Source organism: Mus caroli, chromosome 14, assembly GCF_900094665.2.
Source record: "Mus caroli chromosome 14, CAROLI_EIJ_v1.1, whole genome shotgun sequence".
NCBI classification, from domain to species: Eukaryota; Metazoa; Chordata; class Mammalia; order Rodentia; family Muridae; genus Mus; species Mus caroli.
Window position 1 is genome coordinate 61061349 of NC_034583.1, and position 20356 is coordinate 61081704.

General features: G+C 47.4%; 1 protein-coding gene across 1 annotated transcript in view; it reads left to right on the forward strand.

Annotated features, from left to right (window-relative positions):
• Pebp4 (phosphatidylethanolamine binding protein 4) overlaps positions 1 to 20356 on the forward strand; it is a 227093-nt gene that overhangs the window by 129894 nt on the left and 76843 nt on the right. The window contains exon 3 of the mRNA XM_021182056.1: positions 482 to 580. Coding sequence (XP_021037715.1) covers positions 482 to 580 — 99 coding nt within the window. The remainder of the gene's footprint in view (positions 1 to 481; positions 581 to 20356) is intronic.

The following is a 20356-nucleotide window of genomic DNA, read 5'->3' on the forward strand; positions in this document are numbered from 1 at the left end:
GAGTGGCACCATCTGAAGGTGTGGCCTTGTTGGAATAGGTGTGACCTGGTTGGAATGGGTGTGTCACTGTAGGTGTGGCTATAAGATCCTCACCCTAGTTGCCTGGAAGTCAGTCTTCCACAAGCAGCCTTTGGATGAAGACATAGAACTCTCAGCTCCTCCTGTGCCATGCCTGCCTGGATACTGTCATGCATGATGTCATGGACTCTCACCTCCCCACCCCCACCCTAGGTACTTAGTAAAACCTCATTGGAATTATTTCTACATCAAGGCCAAGAGTCCTAGCGACTATTTAATAGATTTCGCTTTTCTGAGACTAAGCGTGAGGAAAAACCCATGAGCACAAGAACAAAGTGGGCAGGATACAGTAATCAACAGCTGCTTTCTCAGCTGGAGACGGGGAGAGAAGTCTTCTCCTTTGGTACTGTCCTATCCAGTGCCAGGCATGGTGTTACATTACTTCTTGATGCCTGTGTTACAGGGTGCGCTGTACCTGCTGGTAATGGTGGATCCAGATGCCCCCAGCAGGTCTAACCCCGTGATGAAATACTGGAGACACTGGTTGGTGTCCAACATCACAGTAAGGAGACCAAGGGGTGTTTTCAATTCAAACTTGATTGGAATTGTTGGGCATTGTAGCTGGGAGGTCACTGCCCTTTGTGGTTTCTTAGCACTCATCCAAGAGAGCTGCAGATGAGGGTGAGCGGGGCCTTCCGGGTGAGATTCCCAAAGTTTCTGAGAGCTTCAAAGACACAGCTAAATGTGATCCATGGTGGGCAGGGCGAGAGCAGCAGCAAACTCTTGTTTTCTGTGCAGTTGCTGTTCTTTGTGATAGAGCTCCCCTCTTCGATGCCAATTTCAAGGACTGAAGAACTGACCCACAAAACTTCTGGAAGTCCACAAGCATATCATTGTGGATTTGTGGGGGTTGGGGTTGGGGTGGTCCCTAGTTTTGTTGGCAGAAGGGAGGATCATGTGATGGGCCTTCCCACTGCTGTGTCAGGGGCACAAAGGATGCAGGGAGAGCTGCCTCTTTATACAGAAATAAACAGGTGCCTGCTCAGTTTGTTTCATGATAGCTGGGGAGAAGCCTATCTTGCCCTTTTCAGAGTGTCTCTGAGGAGCAGACTACATCAGCACACGCGTGTTAGATCTTCTGGCTTGAACTCACTTGGTCTCATGCCTCATCAAGTGGCCTTTTAAAGATATAGCTATCCAAATCAACATCACAGTCAACTTTCAACGTCCTCAGGGAACCCCCAAAAGTCTCTTGTATAAAATAGTGTTTGGGTTAAGCCTATACGTACCTTCTCACACATTCTAAATCATCTCTAAGTGATTATTGAGTCTAACACAATGTAAATGCTACAGAAATAGCTTGTTGTGCTATATTGTTTAGGGAATTGATGAAAGGAAAATAATGCCTGCCCATGTTCACAGGTATAATTCTACCCACCTACCTGTCTGTCTGTCTATCTATCTATCTATCTATCTATCTATCTATCTATCTATCTATCTATTTACCTATCTTAATTGGCTTTTGGTTGAACCTGAGTATGTGGAACCCTCAGATAAGAGGTCCAACTGTGTATAATCCATGTTTGTTTCCCAATTCTGTTCAATTCTAGAATCTGGTATTCATGAGTGACCCAGCAGTATCCTCTGGAGAAATCCATACTAGCCTATACCCTTCAGGCTCTGTGCCCAGACAATCTGTTAGTGGGTTTTTACAAAGACGATAGAAAGGCCTCTGCTCTGTAAGATAATAGAAACTAGTGAAATGAAATCTGAACATGAGTTAAAAGCTGCTTCCCAGCTCAGAGACCAGACATTCGCTGTTGCTCTGCAATGTGTGAGTGAATTGTACTCTTTGATTTTCTGTGGCCATCCTAACAATCCCGTGAAGAGCACTCTAGAAAATGTAGCAGAAAACACAGTTGCAAAGCTAGTGTCTTGACTGCTAGAGCCCAGGGCAGAAGTAGGGACATCATTTTAAACTAGCTATTGACTCTTGACAAGGGGAAGTTTCTCACATCAGAGCGGGTGGGGAAGGGAAAATTACCCTGGTAACCAACCATGTCCCAGCACCAGGGCTCTTGGTAGGAATGAGGTGGGGAGGGGTGGGGTGGGAGGCGGGGGGGTTGGGGGGATACAGCTCTCCTTAGGAGCTGCCTAGCTGCAGCCCTGATGGGGTTTCTTAAACAGCAGTGGAGCACTTTTCCTTGAGCAGACTGAGGGGGAATTTAGCAATCAGCATAGAGGCATGGCTGAGGGAGGGTCCTGGTGTGTGGCAGGGGCAGCAGCAGGGGACACCAAAAGCTGGGACACTTGTCAGGCCTGCCTCCTGCTTAAAGCATTGATTTTTTTTTCCTTCTAGACTTGGGTAAAGTTCTTAGGGTGGAAGCCACCTACACACACACACACACACACACACACACACACACACACACACACACACACAAACACACACGCACTCACTGTTCCCTGTGAGAAGGTTCCAGTAGGGATTCTCAGGCCAGAGGGAAAGCCATACGGGCAGAGTGATTTCCCAGCTGAGGAGCCCTGGGTCTGTGACACAGCCTCCACTGATGTCTGACACTTCCATCCCACCCACTCCATCACCCTGATACTCACTCAGGACACAGCCTTTACACCAGGCCCTTGCTGTGAACAAGGATTTAGCCCCAGATACCCTGCTTAGAGACACAGCAGGTGGCAGGTGACAGGTGGCAGCTGTCAGGCAAGGCTGCTAAGCCACAGAGCTTAAGCAAAGCCACCTGCCCGGGCACGGCCCTCACTTCCCCTTTGCCCAGAGGAGGCTCAGGTTTCAGTCACATCACCACCCACTTTCCCTCTTCTGGGTGCCCAGCAGGAAGCTGCGGCTTTCCCTCATGGAGTTACTGGGCCCTGTCACCTGTCCTCATGTTCTGCAAGCCAGAAAGATGCCATCAGCCAAGTGGGTTCAGGTCCCAGGTCCCTGAGCTCTGTCAAAGCAAGAGTGGTAGAGAGTGGGGGTTCCGGCTAAGTCTAGGATCCTGTTCTGTAACTTGGAGTCCACACAGAAGTTCACACAGAAGTGTACACTCTTGGGCCCACAAAATGTATGATCTCCACAGACTTCAGTGGGGAGGCACCCATTACCTGGCGACTGGAAGCTCAAGGAGACAGAGGCAGCGAGGTCACTGCCCTGACGAAGCTGAAGTTCTTGGGCAAGGATCAAGTCAGCCCCCATTGGTACTGCATGGTTTCCTGGCTGTGCTGTGGAAGAGCTTTGCAGACTCACAGATAACATGGTCCAGAGTAATTCACAGGTTGGGAAAAGCTGCAGTGACCCAGGCTGGGATGGCTGATTGACATCCATTTGTAAAAGCACTTTGGAAACTGTTGAAACCTCTATTGCTTTGTGAACTAGTGCTGTCCCTTAAAAAGGGGGTGAGGGGGCTGGAGAGGCTCAGTGACACCGTCCACTGGCACCAGTAGTATACTGTAGTAGCTGCAGGTGTTGGATGCGTGCCCCAGACTCTAACCCATTCATACCATGCTACACCTTTGTGGGGCCCCACGATGTCCATCAGTCCCATTGTGTCCAGGGACCACTGTGTCCCCTTTGTAAGATGAAAACAATCTCTGCCTCCCTTCCCACGACTCCAGCTCACTCCTGGATGGATAGAGGCTTCCAGGGCGCACTGCCCAGGGAATGTTGCCTTGGTATATAAAGCACACCTGGTCTGTATTTTAACCTACACCCTACCAACACCCGCCCAACTACACCCAAACACACTCACCAGTAAGGCATGTGGTAAAGTCACTGCAAACAGAACAACAGTGACTCTGTGGTTCCCAAGGGGCACAGAGAAAACACTGGGGGAACTTAAGCTGGCTTTAGTGTCAGGTGGCCAGATATAACCATGCATCGGGCCAGGGCATGGCCATGAAAGCTGTCCAGTGGAGATAATGTTTTTGAAAGGCTTTCCAGACTAGAACAGTATAGAAATCAGAGTTCTTAGGAATGTGGGGGACACCTGTAGCACCCCCCACCTCCCCACACACACCCTAAAGATAGTCTCACAAAGTCTATATAGAATAGGGTAAGATTCTAGGCATGTGGGCATCTTAAATAAAGAGCGGGAACAGAACGATGTCCAGAAGCAGAATTTGTCCGTGAGAACTGATTAAGAAGAATGACCCTAGACTCAGGCTGCTCTGCTCCCCATTCCGAACTAGCCATTCTCTTGATCTCAATGTAGTCACCTGTAACGTGGAAATACTTATAGTCTCTGCCTCACACTGTTTAAATGATATTTATATATGTTATTTCAGGTAACAATGCTTAAAGTAAAAACCCACAGCGCAGAGCTAGCTTTAAACAGTTGGGCGCTATGCTCTTACTGCCATAGCTCCAAGACAAGTACCTCTCATGTCACAAATGTGGATGACACCGAGAAAGGTGCTGTCCTGCACCAGGGGAGGAATTATGAGGGTCCAGGAGCAGGCCTGGATAGCAATTCCTTTACCTGTCAGTTCCCATCAGCTCACCAACAGGACTAGATGAAAGCCCTTCAACCTGATCATGCCAAGGAGTGCGGAGATGCAGACATCACACACAGGGTGCTCCTTGGTACCTCTCTGAAACTCCCTCATTGAGTAAAAGAGATTTCTAATTGTAGCCAGGCGTGGTGGCACACACCTGTGATCCCAGCACCCTGGAAGCTGAAGCAGAAAGACCCGGGTGGAGTTCTAGGCCAGCTTGGCCTGAGTACTGAGAAACCACCTTAAAATGCAAACAAAGGAATGCTGGTTCCCAACAGCTCAAGGTGAGACGGAATCTTCCTCCCCTGTGGCATGTCCTCAGGTTTCTCTGCAGATGCTTTTCAGTTCTGCTGAGGCCCCATTGAGACATCAATTAGCCTGCATCACTCACTAAAGGAGGAGACTTTATTGGCTCCTTGTCTTATTTGTCTCAGAAATTAGCACTCGGGGCTTTTCATGCAGATATTTTCATTAGACTTCTTTTTTGTTGTTAATGGGAATATTAAACACAGGAAGATGGTACTCAAATGCTTTTCCACAAAGACTATGGTGATTGGTGACAAAGAATATGAAGAATAATTAAGGAGACAAGAGTACCCTTTTTTTTTTCCCCTTCCAAAAAAGAAAATCTTCCTAGAAACAGTCAATGATTCTAAAATTTGTCCTGAATGTCTTTTTTGTTTTAAGAAAGAAAAGGAGCCGCCAAGTCCATGCTTCTCCTTTCATTCCATGCCCTCAACCTTTGGCAGCCATAAAATGGCAACCAATTCTGACTTGAATCAAAGGGACCTCTAAGGGGTCATTATTCTGTCTACTTTTCTATAGGGTTGAATTTTTTCTGTAATAAGAGGTTGTGTGTGTGTGTGTGTGTGTGTGTTTAAAGGACCTCTAAGTATGCTCGATGAATAGGGTGAATAGAAACCCCAGAAACCAGAGCCAAGATTAGCACCGCTCCTGATTGTGACTCTTCTGTGGTCAGCATGGGTTTGAGTGAGCCACACTGGGGCTGGGGAGATGGTTTAGTTGATAAAGTACTCGCCTCGGAAACATGGGGCGTGAGTTCAATTCCCAGAACCCATGTTTGGAAAAGTTAATAGATTAGAGGAAAACCTGGACATATACTTGTGAACCCAGCACTGGGGAAGCAGAGATGGAAAAATCCCTGAGGCTCTCTAGCCTACTCGGTTAAATTCCAGGCCAATGAGAAACCTTTCTCAAAGGGAACACTTGAGAGTGACAGCCAGGCTTGTCCTTTGTCCTCCACGTGCACATGCACACTTATCCAATAAATAAAAATTTAAATATATATATATATATTCCCGTGTGCTCATGAGTGATGGCAGGCATCTCTGAGACTCTGGCTTCTCCACTGGAAAATGGGCACAGGGCATTCTTCCCAGGGCAGGAGTGAGAAAGAAGGAGATTAAATATGTGAAGAGGAAAAGCCTTCCTAGAAAGAGCCCCACAGAAAGTAGCATTTTGTCCTCATTCCTAATAAACCAAGCAGCAGACCCTGCAGAAATTTACATATGTACCTATAAATAATTATGGAGTGTTTTTTTTATAACCAGAGCCTAGCTAACAACAAAAAGCAGAATAAATTATCTTTATCAGGACCACCAATCGAGATGATGGGGGAAAATTAAAGAGATGGGATTGATAAGTAGTTCCCTTTTGTTGTTTGTTTGTTTATTAATGTTTAATTAATATTAATGCACGCACACACACACACACAGGAGAGAGAAAGAGAGAGAGAGAGACAGAGAGAGACAGAGACAGAGACAGAGAGGTGAGAGATTCCGTCTGTAGTCCAGACTACCCTGAAACTTGCAATTGCAGTTTTCCTATCTCTGCCTCCCAGAGTGCTAAGACTACAGGCATGTGCCACCACACAGGTCTGGAGCAGTCAGTCCTAGAACACAGGCACTGTGTGATTGCTATCCAACCTCTGGACCCGATGAGGCCTCTCCCACCCCCAGCCTTAGGGCAAAGGGCCAGCTTTCTAGTCAGGCTTCCTATACTTCTTGGGCCCAGGCTGCAGGCCCTTCTTCCCCAATACTTTCCACTTCTGTTTTTAACCCTTCACCAGGTTCTTATCACTCATAGCCCCCCCCCCCCCCACTCAGCTGCCATTGTCCTGCCCCAGAGATGCCTTCAGTCCCATTCAAAATAATTTAAATAAAATGTTGCTACAAAGTGGAATATTATCTTTTGATGAATGTTTTTAAAGCCCTTTAGGTTTTCACGGTAATTTGCGGTGTAAAATTATTTGGAGATAAGAGCCAAATTAGCTCTCCTATGCTGAGGTCGCTGTGTCCTGTTATCCATGTGAGCAGTGTTTAAATATAATCAGCCCTTAGACTAATGCAGCATAATTGTTCATTTGAAATAGCTTTTTTTACTCCATTCAATGAGTCATTAAAATATTCAAGGGATAATGCAGTGAATTGGAAATGAATTTATCATATTATCCCATACATACTGCATGCAGTGCTTCAGGTAACTAAGGAGAAGGAAGAAGGGAGGGAGGGAGAGAGGGAGGGAGGGAGGGAGGGAAAGAGAGAGAGAGAATGCAAGGCACACAGGGAGAAAGGGGGCTTGTGTACATAGGACTATGAGAAAGGTTTTCAGTGGGTTTATGGTAAGTAGGAGAGGGAGGGGGGACAAAACACTATTCTCCAGTTCCTCAAGGATCGTTCTCTCTCTCTCTCTCTCTCTCTCTCTCTCTCTCTCTCTCTCTCTCTCTCTCTCTCTCTCTCTCTGCATTCTGAGAATCTGCTCTACCACAGCTACAGCTCCACTGTTAACTTATTTTTATCAAATATGTTTATATCAGAAAGTCGTTATGGAAACCAATTCTGCCATCCAGGAGAATTCCTGGAGCAGGCAGAAAACATTCTCTCTCTCTCTCTCTCTCTCTCTCTCTCTCTCTCTCTCTCTCACACACACACACACACACACACACACACACACACACACAGCACAGCACAGCATAGCATAGCACAATCTTGAACTTCTCCAGCTCCAGTGGCTCTGAAGGACAGGGGCTCCCACTCTGCTTCTTGGATAGAGCTATGCAATGGATCCAATCTATTCCTGTCCTAATGTAAGGGGCCTGTGCTTGTGACTGTCCCCTGGGCTTCAGTCACTTAGCCTATGTGTTCTAGTTTCTTTTCAATTGCTGTGATAAAGACCATGACCAAAAGCCACTTTCAAAGGAAGGAAAGGCTCTACTCAACTTACAGGTCACAGTCCCATCATCAAGGGAATTCAGGGCAGAGTAGAGGCCATGAAGGAGTGCAGCTAACTGCCTTGCTTACCACAGCCAGCTCAGCCTCCTTCTTATACCACCCAGGACCACCTGCCCAGGGGTGTTACCACTTACAGTGGTCCTGGCCGTCCTCCATCAGTCATTAATCAAGAAAATGTCCCCAGAGACTTGATTACAGGCCAGGCAGATGGGAGCATCTTCTCAGTTAAGTTCTCTTTTGCATGTTCCTAGTTTGTGTCAAACGGGTGGGGGTGGGGGTGGGGAGCCCTAATCAACATCTAGTGGCAAGTGCTTCTTAGGGTTAGGGGTGGGAGTGGGGCTATGGTAGATAGACTCCCTGAATGCTCTCAGAATCTGATGAATGAAAGCATTAAGGTAGGTGCCATATTCGGAATGAAGGTCCTCTGTCCTGGCCACTCTTCCCCAAGATGCTAGGTCACCAGCCCCCAAGAAACCAGCCAACACCACCACAAGGTTGTCTAAACACTATCTCAGATCAGCAATCACAAAAGGAGGGAGAAGGGTAGCCTTCTAGTGTGACCCCAGAAAGCAGTCAGGGTGGCTGTCTTTAAAGATGCCGTGGAGACCCCACCAGGAGGCAGGGATCACCTGTAGCCCCCCACTGGGCAATAGAAAGGCCAATAGGTGACATTTGACAGGAAGCAATACTTGACACCAGGAGGAATTTTCTAAGAATTTGAACTACCCAAAAAACTTAGTGTCTACTGCAAGAGAGTGTGAGGCCCTTGTCACTAAAACAGAGTACATGGGTGACCCTGCATAAGAGGGAGGAGCCAGTGACTCAGAAGACGAACACAAGTCCAAGATTCACAATAGCAGGAGGTTAGGTTGTGGGATTGGGGCAGGCACTAAAATTTTCTAAACATCTAAGCATGGCCAGACTACTCTCCTACTGGAAGAAGCCATGTTGTATCCTGTCCCCAGGCCCAGGCTTGCTCCTCAAGACTATACAGCCTCCTGCTGATCAGTCTCTCAAGCCTTTCCATGGTCACAGCCTCTGTGAACCATCACTTGCTTTGCACCTTCATCCTACAAGTTCTTCTGCAGTCTATTAATACAAGGTGCTTTAAGTTCCTCAGGACCTCCAGACGGACCCTCCCACCTTAAGGGTCCAGGAAGAGCTAAGACGCGTCATCACGAGCCCTTCTCCAGGAATGGCCCCCGTCTCCTGAACTCAAGCTGCTGCCACAGCAATCTTCCTTGAAATTTGAAAAGCATCTCTATTCATTTCATTTGACCTGTATGTGTGTGTTCCTGGGAATATGTGCGTCATGGAAGCAGACGAGCCCAGGAGCTTCCAGAGGCCAAAAAAGAAGGGTGAAGCCTTGGAAACTGGAATTATAGCTGGTTGTGAGCTGCCTGATGTGGGTGCTGGGAATGGAGCCCAGCTTCCTCTAGGAGAACAGCAAGTACTCTTTCTTAACCACTGAGCTGTCCAGCACTCTACCCAATCCTCATCGAAGTTCAAAACACATATAACAAGCAGACAGTCGGAGAAACTCAACAAGAGGAATTCACATAGGTTCCCTAAAAGCCAGTCACTCCAACGACTTGGATGTTCCTCATGGGAACATGCATTGACCCCTTGGACAGAAGGGAGCCATAAGCAAGCATAGCACATCTTGACTGGAGGTTTAAACCATACCAATCCTTGGAGCCTGTGGCAAAGGAAGCAGAGACTTGGCTTCGATGGCTGTGGCATGATGTGGGTTTGCGGCTCATTGACAAACCAGTTCTGAAGAGCACTGGCTGTGAAGTTGGTCTCTGGTGTCAAGCCATACACAGTCTCGATATGAGCCTTGTCTTGTTCTGTGGTTTGGGGGATAGTATTCCACCGTATTTGTAGGTGGCACGAAGTTTCAAGAAGGAGTTAATATGATGAGTGACATAAAACGGTTGCTTTTGACAAACAGGAAGTAGGGGCCCTCATTGCAAAAAAAAAAAAAAAAAAGAAAAAAAGAAATGGATCTAATTGGATTTGCTGTTAAGTTCTATATTTAAATTCAAATCAGTTTTTTGCTCGTTGAGAATGGGGAAGATCTGGCATGTCAGGGGTTCATGAAGGGAACGATCAAGAAGAGTTGTTGTTAATTCCCAAGCTAATTTAAATCTGAATTTTCAGATAATAATAGAACGTCAAACCATAACGCAGGCATTAAGACAGTTAAGATAATCTTAGGCCGAATCGGAAAAAGAAAAGTCTTTAGATCATTGAAGATGATCATGGTCTTTCTCTGAACTGGTCAAACCACATCTATTCATTCATTCATTCATTCAGCACGTGCTCAGCAACCCTGGGCGATAGGTTCCATTCAGTCATCTGCAAGCTAATGCAGGCAGATCTCTTCTTTTTAAAGAACTTCATGTCTGGCGACAGAGACCACGGAAGAAAAACAATGACTGGTGCGGAGTGGGAAGTGTTGGGGTGGAGTCTTGAGAACCCTGCGGAATGAGAAAGAGGGCTAGGAGCAGACTCCCCAGAGGTTTGAATCCATGAGCCAAGTAGACGCTCACCAGGTCACCAGGTAAAGAGAACACTATCCAGGCAGAAGAGGAAGGATGCCACTGTGGCTGGAGCTCGTGGTCTAGGGCAAGTACTCAGGAGTCGGAGTCAGTGAGATGCTGAGAGAAGCCATGAACAACAGAGGTCCTGATGTCCCTTACCACCCGTTAGAGCCCCCCTGAAAACCACACCCAAACCGATTACAGTACAGTCTTGGGGTCAGGGGTAGGGGGGTGGAGGTCAGGCATCCACTTATTTTTAAGGCAACTCAGGTGAGGTAAATGTATGTGAGAGGTGATGGGGGCGGGGGTAAGTGTTGCCATAGAACAGCCCGCAAGTTTGAGTTATGCAAGATGATTAAGTTCCAGTACCTACTCAACAATGCCGTATTAGACACTCAGAACTCAAGAGGGTAGACTCATATAATGTTCTCTTACCACAGTAAAGGGAAAGGAAATTAAAAAAAAAAAAAAGTAGATGCACCAAAATTTGGAAACATCAACGCAGGGCCTTCACTGAGACTGAGCAAGGATTTTAGCACATGGACTACAGGAGGTCTTTGACCAGAGATTAGGAACTCCCCGAGGGGTTCTGGAAGGATGTGCTCGTAAGAGCACTTGTTCTTCTAGAGGACCTGAGTTCAATCCCTGACGCCCACATGGCAGCTCACAAACAGTCCATAGCACCAACTCCAGGGGATTGGACACCAGACACACACGCAGCACACAGATAAACATTCAAACAAAACAGTCATACACATAAATAAAAATATAATTAAAAAGAAAGAAAGAAAGAAACGCCTGGAAGCTAGGCACAAAGCCAGGCACCTGCAGTTCTCTCTGTAAGAGTCAGGAAGATCACTTAAGGCCAAGGCAGCGTAGCAAGACCTTCAGTCAATCAATCAATCAATCAATCAATCAATTGCTAAATAAATAAATATCATAAAAATCCTGGTGGCTTGCATTTCTAAAAGTTTTCTATGTCTGCCATGCCAGCAGGTAGCCCCAGGAGGCAATGTTGTTCTTTCAGGAGAGATAACAGTAGACCTCCCGGAGACAAGAGCAGATGAGTTGGAGGGGACAGCATCAGGACCTTCCATGAGATCAGGAGACATCAGGCCCTGCTGATGGATAGGAAAATGAAGGTGAGGGATAGCCCAGTAGAAGCTTCCAGATTCAGGTGTCATTTACTAAGATGGAGACACTCAGACAAGCGATGCCGAAAGGCCTTTTGGATCTCCTTTGGAGATGTCAAGTAGGAGAATCAGAAATCTGAGGTCCAGGAGGGCATGACAAGAGCCTGGAACAGCAGAGTATGCAGGGCACTTGCAGCCAGGTCCTGATGCTGAGACAGAAAGTGAGTTATCCTTGAAGATATCCAAGGAGAAGCCGCCTTGAAGGGCTTGGGCAGGAGGCTGGGTTAGATTGATGGTCAAGTGTGGGCTTCAGACGGGGCTCAGCATGAGTCTGCATTGATGAGACTGAGTTCATTCTGAGTGGAGCTGAAGCAGGCAGAGAGGCTGGGATAGGCAGGGCCTTGGAAGCCATGATGAGTCAGCCCTGTCTTGATGGGTACTGGGTGGTACTTCAGAGTCTGGGAGCAGTGTTCAGAAGGCTTGTCGGCCAGGCCACTTGGCAGTTAGGTGACATCACTGTAGACTCTGCTCTTGGCGTGGACTCCTTATAAACTAAGACAGGCAGGTGGACTTTGTTGCTGGTACCAAGCTCCTATGGTAAAGAGCACCACACCTGAGCCTCTACAAAGCAGCCCTTAATCTTTCTGCAGAAAAACTGCAGAAGCATTATTAATACTCACAGCCTGCTCTCCTGGGTCTCGGAACACACAAAGCAAGCTGGAAGTCCCAAGCCATTCCCCACATGCTTGTTGCCCCCATCGGCAGAGCATTTCCAAATACCAGGGAGAGCGGCACTGTTAGAGGGAGAACATGGAAGCCGCTCTCACCATTGTAAAAGGTGAGCCACTCCTCAATGGGACATTATGGTTAGTCACACCTGCCTGCCTGAGAACCTATTTCCCCGGTGATCTGCAACTGGTGGTTGGTGCTACTGGCAGCCAGTGCTGCGAACCTCAGCTGGTAACCAGAAGACCAGGGTGGGCCACAGAGAAGGATGGGGCCTAAACATGTCTCATCTGCGAGAAGGGGGATGGGCGGTGGGGGTATTGGTGGGGCCAGCAGCATCCTGGCTACATCAGGGATGGATAAGGTCCTAGCCAGAAGGTACATTTTGGAGGCAGCTACAGGAAGCCACACTCGATAAGGTGAGAGGCTTAGGTTGTGACAATGAGGCTGAAGAGACAGACTCAAGAGCACGCTCGGGACTCACCAGTTAGCCTGTCCCCCCTCTCGCCTCCCCACCAAAATAACCCCCAATGGAACCAGTGTGGTGATCAGAGAATGAAGAACAAGCGGCCCCGAGTTCAAGGCCATCATTCACTGGGGTTTTTGTTTCTCAGAGAGGAGGGGGTGTGAGGAAGGAAGAAGATGAAGAAGAGGATAAAGAGGAGGGGAGGGAGAAAGAGGATGATGTTGAGGAAGGCGGGGAGAAGATGAAGAGGAGAAGGAGGAGGCCAGTCCAGAGCTCCTCAGTATTCCTAGGGAGGAATCGGCAGATCTTCGGAATGTTGGGGAGGGGCATGCGATGGCCTCCCCCCCCCTCCAGGGGTGGAAGGACAAATGCACAGAGCTCTATGGGCTGCTGGCCTATCAAGCCTTGCAGTGAGAACCAGCACTTTCCTTTGAAAGAGGGTGGAAGTCACTGTTCTCTTGTCTCCGTTGATGAACAGATTCTGGGTGGCAGGAGTCACCATAGAAACAGGTGCTATCTTAAGCAAATGAGCCTTATTAACCTTAAGAGTGGTGGAGTTTTCACAAGATTGCACATATAGGGTAGGAGGGAGAAGGGGTTTGGTGGGGGGAGGGTCGAGGTGGCTGGGAAGCCGTGTTGCTCCGGGTAGGGAGGCATGTGTTGCATATGTGTGCATGTGTGTGCACTCGCTGAGCCTGGTGGGTGCCCATCTATATGTGCTGTGCAAAGCTGCTTCAGGGAGGAGGTAAGATCAGGTCCTGCCCCACCCCCTTTCCCTAAGAAACAAGCATCCTCCCCAGTCCCCCTCCCCCTGCCAAGAAACCTTTGTCTCCTAGAAAGTGGCCGTAAGGCTGCAGGTGCCCCGAACTCCAGCCATGACCCTCTTCCTTCTCTACTGCTTTTGTGTAGACCCTGCTTTGTGTCCCCTGGCCTGTGCCCATTAGAAACAGGTGTTTCTGGAGAGCACAGCCAGGAAGAAGGGCCCTTTTCTTCCCTAGGTGGCAGTTTAGTTCAGTAGCACGAACAGGAATACAGGCATCTAGTAGGCTTGGGTCCATGACTGACTGCTTATGTCCCTCAGTGAGCCCTCATCTGTGAATGGCAGATTCACCAGGCACCTCGAAGGGCTGAAGCCAGGCTCCCATGAGATCACCGAAGGTCACATGGAATGTGTGTCCTCAGCACTCCCCACCGTGACCTGCCTCCTTTCCGGGGAGGAAACGGGGGCCTTTCCCACATTAATATTTCCTCAATATGGTTTCATCAGTCAACAGACTTGCCTGGGATGTCTGCCCATTCTGTGCTTTGGAGGCAGGGGTGGGAGGAGGGGGTGTGTGGCTAGAGGAAAGATCAGGACAGAGAGCCTGATCCTCAGAGAAGCTGTGGTAGACAGGTAGGCCTAGAAGAGGTAAGGTTGTGTGGGGCTTTGAAGTCAGGTTGGCTTGGGATGTGCAGACAGAAAGGGGCTATACATTCAGCTTAGTATTTGGAAATAGGCTCTTCTCGCTCAGGGATCCCTGAGCGGAGAGCGTTGGTTCCAAGACACACATCTGCTGCCCTCTGCAGCCCCTCTTTGGACAGGACACTCCACTACTCCGGCTAGCATGCCACCTGCCCCAGTCTGACTCCCCTCCCCAGTATAAACCCAAGTGTTGTCTCAGGGACTCCGACACCACGCTGTACATCCTCTGCAGTCTGGGGTGCTGTTTATCAGGGAGACCGGTTAGCAGAGACCACACGCTCTGCAAGGAAATCTTCTCCTTTCTTGATGCAAAGGGCCAAGAGCCCTGGGGAAGGGGATATATGTATGGGTCAGTGGATCAAATGTTTGTGTGCGCAGCCTGAGTTGAATACCCAGCACAAGGAGGCAGACTAACAAAAAAGCTTGTTTGTCTATCTAACTGGGAAGTCCCAGGTTCAGTGAGAAACCCTGTCTCAAAAGATGAGGTGGATAGTAAAGAAAGACACCCTACGCTAAACTCTACACACACACACACACAGAGGCACGCATGCACGCAGAGCTCTAACATGTGTCTTGAAACTGAGACAAAGTTGCCACCACAGATTGGCTCTTCTCCAGAGCTAGTAGATGCCCCGGGCTCATTTGGTCATACCCATGAAGACACTGAGGACCCCAGGTCACACAACCTATAAGTGTAGTGTGGACCACAACGAAGGAAAGGGTCCTAGCGGTTAGTCTTTGGTGCCCCAACATTGCAGAAACGAGAGAAGCCACCTCCATCTCATGTTTGGTAGGTCACTGGAGGTTAGTGGGTGGTTTGCTAAGTCACCCCAGGTGCGAAGGGACCCATCTTTTGGGCCTGACTAATGGAGATGAAAGGGGAAATTCACTGCAGGCAGCTCAGCTCTCACCTCCTCTCCATTTAGAAATCAAAACCCGGCACTTGAGAGTTTCGCTTGGCCCCAGGCAAGGGATGCAACTTTAAGGACAGATACATATCTTTCCCCATCCTCTCATCTACAGCTCTGGAATCATCTGCCCCATTTGGCTTCAGAGCTGCTTAGTAACATGAAAACAACACAGTTGAAGGCTTGGCTGAAAGGGTCACTCACAGAGAGAAGCAACAAGCTGACTCGAGCCCCAGACTCAACTTGGCAATGGACAAAATGGGAATATTCCATGAGCTACTCAGAGAAGAGCTAATACAGAAGCCCTGGCTACAAAGCAAAGAGCAGAATTTCACCCTAGATTATCTCCCAGGCAAAGCTTCTCCTTCCTCTGTAACAGTGGCCCCTAGAATTCTGTAGTACTAGCCTGCCTGCCTTCCTTCCTTCCTTCCTTCCTTCCTTCCTTCCTTCCTTCCTTCCTTCCTTCCTTCCTTCCTTCCTTTCTCCTTCCCTCCCTCCTTCTTCCTTCTTTCCTCCTCTCTCCCTCCTTCTTTCCTTTTTTAAAAAGATTTTTATTTATTTTATGCATGTGAGTACACTGTAGCTGTCCTCAGACACACCAGAAGAGGGCATAGGATCCCAGTACAGATGGTTGTGAGCCACCATGTGGTTGCTGGGAATTGAACTCAGAAGAAGAGTCAGTGCTCTTAACACCTGAGCCATTTCTCCAGCACTGCCCACCCCCCCTTCCTTCCTTTCAAGGGCATCCAGGTCATAATTTATAGGCATGGCGTGGAAAGATCAATTCCACTGAGAGAAGTTTTTATTACTCAGTTTCAAGAGAAGGAGACCTGCCAAGCTGTGCCACACAGAGTCACATGGGGAAGTCCCAGGGTGTGTCAGGAAGCAGAGGCTGCAGAAGAGAGTGTGGCCCGAAGCCTTCGCTGTGGTTTCTGCAGGAAAAGAGCAGAGTGAGGGCAAGCAAGCCCTAGCAAGCTTAGCCCTGATGAGCTGGCACAGTATCAGTGGGCTCCGGGGTGATCGGAGTATGTCCCAGCCGCCTGGTACCTGCCCTAGGGTGGCATGGGGCAGGGAATGTTGGCTAGGTATGAGAGGATGAGGGAAAGGAAGTGATGGAAGAGATGGGCTTGGGGCTGGTTAGTGTGTACGTGACAGGTGTGCTTGCAGGCAGTCTCTAGGACATAGGCAGCCTTGGAAGGGACCTTGTTCCAGAACAAGCACTCCTCAGGTTATCAAAGCATCAACACAAAATACAGGAGATAAAAAGCATGACCAATCTACCCTGCACCCAATCTCTCTGAAAACTGCTCTTTTGAAATCATTCAACATCCTCTTGTTCAGGTGCTTTCTTTGGGACTCTAGGACCCGCCCCGCCCCCACCCCCCACCCCTGCCGCCTCCCACCTTAGTGCAAGCTGTGCCGCACAATTTAGCACCCAATTCCACGCTATCTTGTTCCCTAGCCATTCCAGGGTGCTTGCCCCAGTTTCCCAGTCCCCCTGGGAAGGCTCTGCTCGCCTCCTCCCTGCACTGGTGCATGTCCAACCCTGTACCCTGAGCTCCACCATGTGCACTGGCATCAACACTTATCCTGTCTAGAGTACCACTTCTGATCACATTGCCTTTGACATATTTAGAATGGGTAGCCAGGCTGACAATCACGGCCTTCATTGTCCCTCTCAAAGACTACTCCTTCTGCTTGCACGGGCCTAGCAGCTTCCTCCAATAGCCACATACCCTCCAGCATTGACCACAGGCCACAACTCACCATCCACAGACTCCCCTCTCCCGCCTCCCAACATCCTCCACTGCCTTCCCTTTCATCAAACAGCCTCTTCCTTCTTCTCTCCCACAGCAAAGTGCTCTGTAGTTTCCTAACTGGCTTAAGCCACAAGATGTCTTCCAGAGAAACTGCAAACTTGCCTACCATGAGTTTATTGACCTTGGTTGGGATTGCTCATCTTCCTGGCCTCGGTATCCTGCCAACTTGGATGGCGAGTTGGCTACATGACCACCAAGTCCCCTTTGGGTATCACCACCTGGAGTATTGACAAAATTACTATATAGCTCTTTCTTGGCCTAGGCAAGAATGGCTCCTTAGATAGCATGGGGACAAATGAAAGGAACCATGATGGCTGATATACCCTCTCCCCAAAGCCAGCACCATACGCCATATAGAAGCCTTCTTTCCATTCTGTACTGTTGACCATGCTGTTGATAGTTTCGTAGCAAAAGATAACTCAACCCACTCAAGACTGACCAGGCAGACTCCTCCTTCTCCCTACTCCTTCCTTCCTTGTCTCTCTGTTAGGTGTTGTAGGAAGCTGTAGAAAGATAGTACTAAATACCCCCAAGAAACTCAAAACCCCATGGAGAAATGAAATAAACATACACACGTGCATATATATAAACATGGCATACCATCTGAGAATTGCTGAGGAAGCTACACGATGTCATAGCCCAATGGCCTGGTACTCTGGCCAGTCTGGGATGCTGCTTGTAATCCCTGCTCTGGATTTGCTGACATCTGACTCTCAGTCTCTGACAATACACAATGTGAAGTCACATACAGGAACCCCATGTCTACCACCTCAAAAGAACTGTGTTGTAAACTTTGGGCTAGGTGGGATGTGTCTGATGCTGTTGCCATTGTAAATATTCCACATTGTGGTCCTCTTAACCACAGAAAGGTTCTGAAATCACTGCGCCTCCACATCTAAGACCCACATCTTAAAATGTCCTTGACACTTAGAAACACAAAAGCCATCATGTTTGTACTGATACTTGCTCCAGAAAACATGGTAGATTCACTTATATGTTAAAGGGTTATGAAACTGCAATGAAATAATATCCAATAAGTGTGAAGATTTTTATAATGTTTCAGAAAAGAAATGAAAGGCTTGAAGGGGTAGGTAGATGTTAGATACATGATTATGTAAGTAGATAGATAGATAGATAGATAGATAGATAGATAGATAGATAGATAGATATGCATAGGTAGATACAGACTGCAGATAGATAGATAGATAGATAGATAGATAGATAGATAGATAGATAGAGTTCATAAGTTGATAGTCTCTAAATTAATTTGTTTGATATACATAAATTTTATTGGAATACAATATACATTTTTATAGACTGGAGAGAAAGCTCAGCAGTTAAGAGTACTGGCTGTTCTTCCAGAGGACCCAGGTTTAATTCCCAGTACCCACCTAGTGGCTAGCAACCATCTTTAACTCCAGTTCAAAGGAACCTAACAGTCCTTTCTGGACTCTATGGACACCACACACACATGGTGCACAGACATACATGTAGGCAAAATACCCTTATACACACAATAAAAATAAATACAAATTTTAAAATGTTTTTATTAGAGCTTAAGGTATCAAATATTGTGTAGGAGGAGAAGGAGAAGAAGAAGAACGAAGACTCATAAGGACTAGTCAAGAAAATTTTTCCAAAGAGGACTCATGGAGCTGTTTGGCTGACATTGACGCATATTGGGAAACAACATTATGTAGTGTAGCTATGGTGGAAGAATCACAGATATGTCCTTGAGGTGGAACAGGAAGACCCAGAGTCAACTAGGATACTCAGCCCAGTGTGAAGAGGGACTTACCAGTTCCCTTTCCCAGCCACTCAGGAAGCTGAATCAGGAAAATGGCATGTTGAAGTCTAGCCTGGGCTACATCACGAGCTTCAGGCCGTTCCAGACAACTTACTGGGACTGAGTCTCCCAACAAAGCACTTAGGAGGAGCCGTGTCTGTAGCTCGGTGGTGGAGCGCTGGCCCAGCATATTGAAGGCCCTGGGTTCACTTCCCAGTGCAACAACGGGGCTATTAATGTTCTTTCCCAACCCGTAATCACAGTAAATCCAAAATTAACCATGTGAAATTAGATATGTGAATGTTAACTTTTAATGTTAAATCATAAGAGAATAAAATGCACTGACTCTTGTTACGCAGCTGTGTAAAACCCTTGAAACCATAAATATAAAAAAACCTTCAAGGGCCGATTAAAAGAAAATGCACTTTGGGAAAACTCGATGTACAGATGACAAAATGTCACTGTCATGGACATACACAGCTATCCCTAGCGGGGCTGCAGGAAGGAAAAAAATGAGCAGCAGGTTAAATGCTCAGGACAGTGTCTGTCACAGCGAGCACTCAATACATTTTAGCAGTTATCAATCTACTTTAGCACTCAATAGAAAAACATTAGATTAAAAAAAAAGGCAAAGGCCATAAATAGGATAATTTGGGTGGGGGAGGGGATAGAACCCAGAGCACCCTGATGGTGAACCACACCCACAGCCCAGAAGTTTCTGTTAAAAGAAAAGCTTCATAAACCTATGAGAAATGAATATCTCTACACAGACAGTGAGAAATGCAGACCAAACAAGAGATTGTCTGCCTTCCCGGGCCACGGTGACTATGGCCACTGGACTGGCAGAGCTTGAATATGGCTTTGTATTAAAATTAACTAACACCCAGCATCTTTTCACATGTCACCAGTGGGAGTGGAGTATGAACTGCCGATCACAGTCTTGTAAGGTAATGCTGCCAGATGCATCAAACGCCAAATGCCTTTACAATGTACACAGGCTTTCACCCAAGGCTCCTTTTAGAAATCTGTACAAAAATTATATTTAAAAAAGTGATATCTAACAACATAAAATCAGGCATGTTAAGTACAGTAAATTACAGAGGATGTGAACATCATATATCATCCACAGTACAGTTCATTGCCAGGTAGCTTATACTAGTTACAAAGTAGAATGTCCCAATACCAAAAATAAATAAATAAATAAAAATTAGCCATGACCTGTTTACCCAGTGAGAGGATTGGCAGCTAAAAGTGGCTTGTGGAACAGTATGCAGCTACTGAAATAAACATAATATAAAGAGGATCTTGACAATTGCTACATGAAACGAAAAAGCAAATTAGAAGTTGGGGGTTGGGGCACAGCTCAGATGGTAGCGTTCTTCCTGGCATACACCGAGCCCTGGTTTGTGTTTCCAGCGCTACCTAAGCTAGATGTGGTGGTGTGTGCCTCTGATCTCGATGCTGGGGAGGGGGAGACGGGGATCAGACATTCAGGGTCATCAGCAACCGTGTAGCAAGTTAGAGACCAATCAGAGATGTACAAGTCTGGCCTTCAAAACAAAACCAATACAAGTTATTAGACAGATGTTGGACATAGTTGCTCATATCTGTAATCCCAACATGTGGGAAGCTGAGACAGGAGGATTCTAAACTCAAGGCTAGTCTGGGCTAGGAAGGAAGGAAGGAAGGAAGGAAGGAAGGAAGGAAGGGAGGGAGGGAGGGAGGGAG